The sequence below is a fragment of the Kogia breviceps genome, chromosome 5, assembly GCF_026419965.1.
Source record: "Kogia breviceps isolate mKogBre1 chromosome 5, mKogBre1 haplotype 1, whole genome shotgun sequence".
Lineage (NCBI taxonomy): Eukaryota > Metazoa > Chordata > Mammalia > Artiodactyla > Physeteridae > Kogia > Kogia breviceps.
In genome coordinates, this window is record NC_081314.1 from 78,286,379 (window position 1) to 78,297,825 (window position 11,447).

Sequence of the window (11,447 nt, forward strand, 5' to 3'; positions counted from 1 at the left end):
CGCGGCTCAGCGCGGGCGCCGGAACGGCCCGACTCGCACGGCCTCCCTGCGGCGCGCCCGTGCCTCCGCCATGCGGGTTGAGGGCACGAAGCAAGGGCGCACGCCCAGCTCACGCGGTTCCTCTCGGCCCCGGATGTGACTGTTTGGTTGAGGCGCCTCCCCCCCTACGCTAGATGGGATTGGGCGCCCACAGGTGAGGTCATCACCAGGCGCCTAGGAGGGAAGCTGGAAGCAAAGGTATGAGGCTATCGCCGGTGGGTTCCAGGCTATCCTCCAGTGCCTTTTCCCCTTTTTAGTGTAGTGGTTTCGCGTCGGCTTTTCTGGACCACTTTTCCTATAAGTTTTCGCTGAGTCATTTGGGTCCCTGCTTCACCTTTGCAATCTAACGCATGAAACTTCCCTTTCCTTATTAGCCAATCCTTCGGCAGGTGAGGTTGTGTTTTTCTGGTCAAGCCCTCTTGTTCTCCCTTAGTACCAGTGCTTATCAGAACGTGTGTCCTAGCGTGTATACAGCATGTGAGGCCGCCACATTTGAACACCCTACCCACCCCCACCCCCAGTGTTTAACCTTAAAGTGCCGTTTAAGTGCTTATTAAGTGCTACATTCTTTTGGACAAAATGTGGCTTTTCCTAGTCTTTCTTACTAACCCACGATTGGTAGGCGAATTAAAGCAGTGTGTTTTTAACTAATGAGACATTCCAATAGGGAGAATGACATGGAGGCTATAATTATAGAAGGCTTCTTGGAAGGGAAAGAGTTTCAGCGTTATTTAGTCATATTGCGTTTTCCTAGGTGGCCAGAACGTTTTCTGACAGCCTTTAAAGAATGCTTGGTACGAGAAAATAATATCTATCATGTGAGCCAGGCACGCTACTGAGGCCCTTTACAGGGGTGTTTATATAACTCTCGAAACAACTCTATGAGATAATTATTATAATAATAGGTTTCACAGATTCCCTTAGTAGTCAATTCCACTGTCTTGCCTTTATGTAGTAAGGAATCTTTCCAAAAGCTCCCTTGCTGTATATAGTCCATTTCTTGTTCTCCAGTAAAAACAAAAGAACAGCACCTACCATCTCTACTCTCTGATAGGTGGTGTTTGGTTATTACTTGCCAGTCCCTTCTTCCCAGATGTTTTTTCCTCCAAGCTTAGTAACACAGATTCTTTTCATTCTTACTAGTGCCAGTGCCACAGCCCTTCAGCCACTTTGTTTTCTATCTAGCTTCTCCATATCGAGACCAACTTTGGAAAACTCAAACATGTCAAGAAAAGTTGACCTATACTTATTACAGTGATAGTGACTATCACATTATTTAGATCTCAGGCTACGGAGTTTAATTTATTATTCATTTTTCAGCTTTCAGCCATCCAAGGAAGACGGTCCAAGTTTTGTCTGGAAAGGCACTGAAGTTTCTTTTACAGCTTCAAGGATAAGTAGAGTCAGTTCATCCTAGAAAGGGACAAAGAACAGACAGAATGAACAGCTTTCAAGGCACAGACACTTGAAAAGGACAAATGGATACATGGAGTTATGACAGGAGTAAGTGTTTAGAGTAGAGAGCATTCAGTTATTGAAGACATTGCCCTCTTTCCTGTCTGCCTTGGTGTGAGGTAGAGCTTTTGAAGGATCTGATGAAATAATTCTGGCAAATCTTGTCCGGTCAATGAGGTGACTTTTTGTGGCAAAGTACCCCCCAAGTGGCCCAGGTAGGATTTCAAAGTAGGAAAAGATTTCCTTTATCACTACCTCCTTTTCTTTCTTGCCTGCTCATCACACTCCTGACCATGTCCCCTCCCCCATGTCCAGTACCCTCTTTCTGCCCTCTCACTGTTTAGAACTTCCATCTTTGCACTGCACACTTTATAAAAATGTTCTCATAGTACTCCACCTTCCTCACCCCCTCTCACTCCATGATCTCTTTAGGTGTTAGAAGGAAGGAATCCATTATCTAATTAAACTGATTCACACTGGGATATGATTAATTGCTGTGCTTGACCCTTTAGGCATCTACCTAGGAGAAAAGCTAGTTGACTTGATAACCTGAGTGTGGGGATAGTGGCACTTAGCTATTTCTAGGTAGGCTTTCCAGTCCCAGTAAAAGAAAAACAAGAAACAGTGGCTTGTCAACTCATTTCTGAAAGATTATTTTGATTTAACCCATATGTAGTTAATTTTTCCCACTACCTCGTACCACAGCAGTCTGATTGTTTAATACTTTTTGATGGTGATCTTCGAATGTGTTTCGAAAATAACAAATAATTTTAATTTTGTAGACTAAGTAAACAGGTGATCTGGGGGGCTCTCGTTGAATCCTTGATCAATACTCTACACGGTAAAATTAAAAGCCTCAGAATGTATGGATTTCTGGGGCTTTCCCAACTCTTTTTCATAACATTCCCCATAATAGGTCTCTATTTTAATTTTTCTGACTAGCTAGGTGATTGGTGAATATTATCCATGTGGTGTAGAGATTAGAAGTTTAATTTGCTCTTTACTCTGGTGCATAGAGGTTAAGGTAGAGCTGACTTGGACTTGTGAGAGTAATAGTCCAAGAGTTACTACTGCTTCCATTATGGAAAAATTTACAGGAACTATGTTGTTGTCTATAATAGTCTCTTTAAGTACAAAATTTATTTATTCCCTAACTTCTCACACTTTGGGGTGGAGTTTAACCAAATGTATCTTTAAAATTGAGTTAATCTTTTCTGGAAAAGAGTTATATTAGGAAGAAAACCTGCTAAAACTTTTGTCTGCTAGTCAGCATTTACTTAGGTCCCTTGTGAGTAGATCTGTGATGGAGAAATAGAAGTACTAGAAACCCTGCCTCATTCTTGTCTTAGCAAAAACCTAATATATCCCAACAGGGATCCAAAACCTATATGGACACAAAATCCTAAAGCTGTAGGGTGCAGACTTGTGAACTTTAAAGTTAATTAATTCATTGTAGAAAAAATAAAATTCTGACTTAGGAAATAAGTGGTCAATACCCTAAAGATTCATGACAGAGTTAAATAAAACTATTTGTAACTTTTCAGTGATTAATTCAAATTTCATATTTTAAGGTAGGATATTGTATTTATCATATAAGTCAATAGTCACCACAAATGACAGTTCCTAAGCCTAAATAATAAATACCTTTCATTTTAAATTGTGTTAAGTGTCTTTTTTCCTTGGTTTATCTGGAACATTTGGCAAAAGTCTTTGTCATGGTAGAAAATTATTTACTATTTCAGTACTCTCAAACCACCAGAGTTCCCTGTCTTTATCTCCCTTTGAGTCATTTCCTCTCCAAACCTCTCCTTTAAAACTTAAAATTTGTTTCAGTCTCTATTTAATTAGTTTCCTGTTTATTAATTGGGTGCTTCTGCTGAAATTTAAAAATGTATCTTTTTGTCTTTTTTCCATTTTATCTATATGTAAATTGCTATATCTGATTTTGTGATCTTGTTTCTGTTCGATTACTATTAGATTGGTGATTTTTTGCACTCTAGTTAGTGATTTTGTTTGTGTATGTGGCTAAAAGTGGAGGAAATAACCTTTGTGTTGGGAATAGAAATTTTAGGCAGATCACCAGATTATTTTAAATTATTTTTCAAAACAATTTTAGGAAATTTATCTCTGTACAATTTAACTAAATTCAGGTATTGTATCTGAAAATAGTAAAGCAACTATGGCAGTTTCTTACTAGATAAATTCTCCCTTGTCTTGTGGAATGAAAAATTAAATGTATCTTATAGATTTGTTTGCTTCCTTTTGACCACTTAGAGTTGTATAAATTGCCCCAATTTCCTTTTTTGCTTTGCACAGGAGGTAGTTACGACAGGGGGTAGTATTATGTGCAAGTTACAATTATAGATACAGGCTGCCTAGCGTATCAGGAAACTAAATTTTGCACATAAGTTTTCCTGTTATATAAGTTCAAGTAGGTGATAATGTGATTAAATATATGTGAATATATTTAGAAGCAGTAATGAATTATTAGCAGCTTTCGGTCGTTTTCTGCACTTTCAAAGAATACTAACAAGTTAAACCTGTTGTCAAGTAGAATTGTTAGAAAAAGGTCTTCATTGTTTAGAAGTTTAGGATCCCTTTATATTAGATCCCAAGTACAAATCCTAAGAGCCAGGTGACTTTGGAAAAATTATTTAACATTTCTGAGACTCAGTTTTATTACCTGTAAAATGGAATAATATTTACCAATCAGAAGTGTTGTTTTGAGAATAAAATTAAATAATGTGCTGAGTTAATCTCCGATGGTAAGACCCAAGGGTTTGCTTTTTTTTTTTTTTTTTTTTTTTTTTTTTGCGGTACGCGGGCCTCTCACCGTTGCGGCCTGTCCCGCGGAGCACAGGCTCCAGACGCGCAGGCTCACGAGCCCAGCCGCTCCGCGGCATGTGGGATCTTTCCAGACCAGGGCACGAACCCGCGTCCCCTGCATCGGCAGGCGGACTCTCAACCACTGCGCCACCAGGGAAGTCCCCAAGGGTTTGCATTTTTAACCAGTTCCCCCGATGATTATTGGTATAGTACAGGTTCTCAAATTCTAGCATACATCAGAATCACCTGGAGGGCTTGTTAAAACCCATTGCTGGGTTCCAACCCCAGAGTTTCTGATTCAGTGGGTCTAGAGTGGGGTCCAACAATTTATATTTCTAACAAGTTACTAGGTGATGCTAATGCTTCTGAAGACTATACTTTGAGGACCATTTGTGTAGTATATATGATGCCACTTTGATTAGCCTAATAAAAGTAAGAAAAGTGACAGTGGTAATATTTGTTGAGCCCTCATTATGTACCAGGCACTATTATATGTGCTTGACATTTATTATGTCATTTAATCCGATCTGATCGTGTGAAATGGATGTTATTATTACCCCCATTTTATCAAGAATGAAAGTGAATTATAGAGAGATTCAGTTATGTGCCCGAAGTTGCCCAGCTGATAGGTAATAGAGCTATTCAAACCCAGAGAGTTTAGTTCCAGGGCTCATTCTCTATAAACATTATTCAGGTGAAGGATGTAACCTGATGATTGTGAAGCCCTTTCTTAAAAAGGATTTTTCTTAATTTAAAATAAATATATTTATTGTTTATTCTTATGTGAGCCTCACATCAAAGGCTGGAGGACCAGGCTTACATGTGCCCCTGATTGCAAGGAAAGCCCATGTAGGCATGTGCCAGCCAGGTGCACCACAATCTTGTGTTCAACTAGGCTTTGTAGGCTTGATCTTCAAATGTCTTTTTTTATTGATTGAGTTTTTTAGATGTCTTTTAATATTTAAGTGAAATATTGCTTATTGAATTTGTCTCTCATGAAGTTCTTATATAAAACATGAGATTATAATTTTTCCCCCTTCTTCACAGAGTCATCTGGGCCATTATGGCAGTCAAGTGGACTGGTGGACATTCTTCTCCTGTTCTCTGCCTGAATGCAAGTCAAGAAGGGCTAGTGGCTTCTGGAGCAGAAGGTGGAGATCTCATGGTTTGGGGTGAAGATGGGACTTCATTAGGACACATACGCTTCCAAGGGGCAGACGATGTTACCAGTGTCTTATTCGCTCCCTCCTGCCCCACCAAGCTCTATGCCTCACATGGAGAAACCATTAGCATACTGGATGTCAGGTCTCTCAAAGGATCCTTGGACGATTTTCATGCGAATGAAGAAGAAATCAACTGTGTTTCATTGAATGAAACTGAAAACCTTCTGGCTTCTGCTGATGACTCTGGAACAATCAAAATCCTAGACTTGGAAAATAAGAAAGTTAGCAGATCACTGAAGAGACATTCCAATATCTGTTCTTCTGTAGCTTTTCGGCCTCAGAGACCTCAGAGCCTGGTGTCATGTGGACTGGATATGCAGGTGATGTCTTGCAGAGAGTACTTGGGTAATTTCTAGATGGGATTTGGTAACAGAATCAAATTATTAATTGGGCTAAATATATCTTTCCATTTTCTATTCTCTACTAACATGTCTTATGTATTTATGCACCATAAGCTTTACTGCTACTGCATGTTTAATGCTAACTTGACAAAGTCTAGTAGATTTTATTCACAGAGTAATTAATCTTTTACTCTTCCTTTCTCTATACTTTAAGACATTCCTAAAACATGAGAATTCAAATATTTGATTCTGAACATCTGTTTAAACAAAGTCATGCTAAAGTCAGAGTTTATCACCCACTCTCTACAAAGTCTGTTGTTTAAAAAAAAAAAGTTGGAGGGCCTGGATCTATTATTGTTTTTACTCTAAAAATCACTTGAGTGAGAATAGTCATGGCTTCTCTTTGGTGAGCATTTACTACTTCCCACTGCTTTACATATATTAGTTTTCATTCTAATCATACCCTAATCATTACTGTTTCTTTTTTAGAAATGAGGAAACTGAGATTCAAGTTAACTTTCCCCACAGCTGTCTGAATTGGGATTCAAACCTCAATCTCTCTGGCTTAAAAGTCTATATTTTTTCTCTGTGGTACCAGAGATATTTAAACAGAGTATCATCAATAATGTGGTAGAAACAGTTCTTGGTATGGGAACAGATGACTTCTAGAAAAAGAACCATTGTTTATTAATGATGTGTGCTCAGCACTGTTCTAGACATTCCCAAATATATATTAGTATCTTCTAAGACATGTGGCCACTTCTTGGCCAGTGGTCTTTACCATTCCGTCCTCTACCCTCCACACCTCCTTATAATTTAGAAATAATGAGGCTAATTTTAGTTGTCACTATGACTTCCACCCCCTCCCCCCAAACTACTGGCATTTAGTAGAAAGAATCGGTAGTTGTCCTGCAGTGCTGGGGCAGCCCGTAAACAATAAAGAATTGTCTGACCAAAAATTTGTAGTGCCTCTATTGAGAATCATTTTATACCTACAAGGCACAGTGACCGCATAACCTCTAAACTCCTTTTCTACTTCTAGGTCTTGTCCAAAACTTTTATAAACCTCCTACATTTTCTATCCTGGTGGAGATAATCTGCTTACTTGGTTGGGCAGAAAGACCTACATAACCAGTCAGATATCTGTTTTAAGTAGGCAGATTGTACAGTGTCTCTTTGACTAGTCATTCTTTCATCCTTAAGCTATACCAGTTTTCAGTCAGTGGTTCATTAATTAACTACTAGGCATGGCAATAAACAATTAGGTGTGCAGCAATCATAGACTATAATTTCTTCCAATTTATCAGTATTTCTTAAAACCTGGTTATCTGGTATTCTTCTAAACCTTAAGAATAGCCAGTCTATGGGGGAGTCCAAGAATGTAGGCATAATAGTAGAAGGGAGTTCTTATCAGATTAATGATGAGTTATTTCTCTCTGAACAAGGCAGAGAATTATTATCTCAAGGCAGGAATTGAATTATTGCCACTTATAATAGATGTGTTCAACACACCTATCTTTGTTATTATAAAAATTATACCCTTTGATTTAGATAGGTTTAAATAGGCAGTGTGGGCTTCCTTGGTGGTACAGTGGTGAAGAATCCGCCTGCCAATGCAGGGGACATGGGTTTGACCCCTGGTCCAGGAAGATCCCACATGCCGCGAACAACTAAGCCCGTGCACCACGACTACTGAGCCCATGTGCCTAGAGCCTGTGCTCTGCAAGAAGAGAAGCCACTGCAATGAGAAGCCCGCGCACTGCAACGAAGAGCAGCCCCTGATCACTGCAACTAGAGAAAGCCCGTGTGCAGCAACAAAGACCCAATGCAGTCATAAACAAATAAATAAAATTTAAAAAATAAATAAATACAAAATAAAATTAAAAAGGCAGTGCTTACTCAAAGAGTCAGGGACCTTAAGAATGAAGTATGATTTATTAAGACACTTGAGACTGCTTAATCTTTTATTAAATAGGCCCAAAATAATATTCATAATATATGTATAAGGTATAAAAAATAACATTAAACAAATACATGTGTACCACCACTCAAATACAGTTTTTTCTTGTAAGGACCTTTGGAAATTTAAAGCCATCATGAATTTCTGTAGCATACACATTGGTTTTCTTTCTTTCTCATTTCCACATTTGAAACTAAATGGTTCAAAGGTTTGTTCTTTCTGGAGTTTGAAAGATCTCGAGTACAGAACTTAAGGACTGGAACAGTAGAGGAGCCTCCCCCCCCCCCTTGAAAATAAATCTTTTATGTGGAAAGAAATGTTTTTGTAGGGGAAATTTTTGAGCAGGGTCACTTTGATATACTTGCATTCACTTCTGAACATTTGCCAGTTGTCCACTTTCTCTCCCTTTGACGTTTTATTGGACCTTAAGCCCTGAACTCTTGTATTTCCTTTAATACCTTACCTCTCTTGCTTAGGGTGATACTGCTTGATCAGGTGGTTGAGAAATTGTGAGATACCTTGGACTCTTGGGCAGTTAGGAAGAGTAAAGAAGTACAAAGGGAATATCCAGGCAGGAACAATCTGGGAATCTTCAACACTTGGAAATGACAGCTGGGTTGGTAGAATCTGAAATGGCTATTAACACGTTTAGATGATTTAAGTAAATACAAAAATGTTTAAGCTGCTGAAAACACTTTGGGTGTAGTTCATGTTTGGATGTCTTAGGGCAGAAAATATAATCCAGGCATAATGGGGCTATGTGAAAAGAACTTGGGGATACGTGCCATACAGTTAAGCTAGTAGATTTTGGAATGTCCATTTTCCTTGTGTTCAGGTTTTTTATAGAGATTGTTGCCATGTCAAGTTTTTTTTTTTTTTTTTTTTTTTTGGCTGCGTTGGGGCTTTGTTGCTGCACACGGGCTTTCCCTAGTTGTGGTGAGTAGGGGCTACTGTTGGTTGCAGCGCGCGGGCTTCTCATTGCGGTGGCTTCTCTTGTTGCGGAGCACGGGCTCTAGGCACGCGGGCTACAGTTGTTGTGGCGTGCAGACTCTAGAGTGCAGCCTCAGTAGTTGTGGTGCACGGGCTTAGTTGTTCCGCGGCATGTGGGATCTTCCCGGACCAGGGATCAAACCCACGTCCCCTGCATTGGCCAGTGGATTCTTAACTACTGTGCCACTAGGGAATTCCCTCAAGTTTTATTACTCGTTCATTTTTGTTATATTTTCTGATTTTTAAAATTTTACTTTATTTCAATTTATTAGTATTTTGGCTTCACCCTTATGTATAACAATTGCTGGCCTCTTGATGTAATGTTATAAATCCAATCCAAAGAGATTTTCAGTGTTTTCCCTAGTATAAGCAGAATATAAGTGTTACTAGATGTCACTTCTTTTGAAAGTAGGCTGAGTTAAAGGAATTTACCTTGAATAGAAAACCAAATCCTTAATATAATCAACAGTAGTAATCTTGTCAGTTCAGATCTGTGCTTTTGACTAGAGAAGGTCATGCTTATCCTAGTGTCCGTTTTAAATTGTGAGTCATAATTCAGGGATAGTACTAGGTGGTAAAATACAGCTGTCTATTCTCTCTGAAAGTATGAAGAATATTTGCTTTTTCAAATTGGTGGCTATGGGAAGAAAATTGCTAGATAATAGAGTAAAATCAGTTCAGAGTTTATTGTTTTGTTTTAAACAGTTTTTAATTAGCATTTAATTTAAATTTGCTTAGTAGGTCCAAGATCATGGTAGGGAACAAGAACAAAAAGCTAAGTATACCAGGATGTCAAATTAGTCAACAGACTTGTTTAGAATTTCTGCTCTTTTCTCCAGGTACTATGCTAGGCATTAGCAAAGATGAATTAAATCTCAAGAAACTGAAAAGCTAGTAGTACATGTCAATTAATAGAACAGGAATTAAATATGGGAAAGAGAGAAGGGGGCTGGAACAGTTAGGAAAGCCTTCCTAGAGGGACACAATTTGAGCTGTGCCCCTAGGATGAGTAATTTGGGTAATGTGAAAGGAAAGGAAAAGCATTCCAGATAAAAATGATTTCAGTGGTATTCTAGTTTAGTTTATTTAGTTGATAGGTATTTTTACTTTAACAAGCATAGATGAAAATTAATAAATTTCATAATCTTCAATTTTACCTGCAGAGATCAGGGTAGAATGACTCAAAGAAACTGGCATCTGCTTAAGAATTTGGATTACACTTTAATGGGTTTGTTAATTGAAAGTTACTCAGGATCTTGTTTTCTAAATTCTATCTTTCTTACTGCCCATTGGCATTCTAGTTTTGGCACCAGGGTTGCATCCCACTGGCATGTCATGGTGCCATCTGAATTTTTTTTTTTTAATATTGCTGGAAATGTATCCTACTAATCATTCTCAGACTACTTTGATGATTTTGTTGGAAGTGGAATAAGCATGTTAATTAAACAAACTGACTAGAACCGTAACTATGTAACTTCCTCTTATTTAAAGGTGATGCTGTGGAACCTTCAGAAAGCCCGGCCACTCTGGATTACAAATTTGCAGGAGGATGAAACAGAAGAAATGGAAGACCCACAATCACCTGGTCAGCTCTTAAACCCTGCCCTAGCCCACTCTGTGTCTGTGGCATCGTGTGGCAATATTTTTAGTTGCGGTGCAGAAGATGGTAAGATTCGAATCTTTAGGGTGATGGGAGTCAAGTGTGAACAGGAACTGGGATTTAAGGGCCACACCTTAGGGGTATCCCATGTCTTCTTTCTGCCAGAATCCTATTTGCTGCTTACTGGAGGGAATGATGGGAAGATAATGTTGTGGGATGTAAGCAGTGAAGTTGAGAAAAAACAGAAGAGTCCTACAAAACATACCCACAAGAAGAAAACCAAAAGGGCAGCTTATACCAAGCAGGGTGGAAACACTCATGCTTCAGTAGCAGGTGAAGACGAACATGGCAAAATTTTACCAAAGTTAAGTATTGAACATGGAGAAAAAGTGAACTGGCTCTTAAGTACAAAAATAAAGGGATACCAAAATATATTGGTAGCTGATCAAACTAATTGTATATCTGTATATCCCTTAAAAGAATTTTAAATCCAATAAACCATTTGAAAAACTGCAGAACTTTTTATGGATTAAAAAAAATCCTGATTCTTCGTTTGAACTATTTGTCTTATGTGGAAATAATACCATTCCATCATATAAATTTTAAAACATTTGAGCAAAAGGAGATAATTGGGTAACACTTCTTATAGTAAATGACATATTAAAATTTGGAGAATGAGAACTAATATTCACTGAGTACTGATTGTGTACCAGCCATTTTACATGTTTCCTTTCTTATTCCAAATCAGTGAAGTGGGTTATTTTCTTCTTTTTTTTTTTTTTTTGCGGTACGCGGGCCTCTCGTTCTGGCCTCTCCCGTGGCACAGCACAGGCTCCGGACGCACAGGCTCAGCAGCCATGGCTTATAGGCCTAGCTGCTCCGTGGCATGTGGGATCTTCCCGGACCAGGGCACGAAACTGCATCCCCTGCATCGGCAGGCAGACTCTCAACCACTGCACCACCAAGGAAGCCCTTCTTCATTTTTTGCCACAGGAATCAAGACTCAGAGATGT

At 38.8% G+C, this 11,447-nt stretch overlaps 1 protein-coding gene across 4 annotated transcripts; it reads left to right on the forward strand.

Moving 5' to 3' along the window:
* Positions 1-12: 12 nt before the first annotated feature.
* WDR53 (WD repeat domain 53) lies at positions 13-10,952 on the forward strand. 4 transcript variants are annotated; one of them, XM_059065242.2, is made up of 4 exons: positions 13-237; positions 5,368-5,863; positions 10,326-10,500; positions 10,600-10,952. In XM_059065242.2, the coding sequence occupies exons 2-4, from the start codon at positions 5,384-5,386 to the stop codon at positions 10,920-10,922; spliced, it is 978 nt and encodes a 325-aa protein (XP_058921225.1). In that variant the 5' UTR covers positions 13-237; positions 5,368-5,383; the 3' UTR covers positions 10,923-10,952. The 4 variants fall into 4 exon arrangements, with proteins under 4 accessions (XP_058921225.1, XP_058921222.1, XP_066890420.1 ...); XM_067034319.1 differs by lacking the exon at positions 13-237 and adding an exon at positions 1,364-1,542; XM_059065239.2 differs by having other exon boundaries at positions 10,326-10,952.
* The last annotated feature ends 495 nt before the right edge of the window (positions 10,953-11,447 follow it).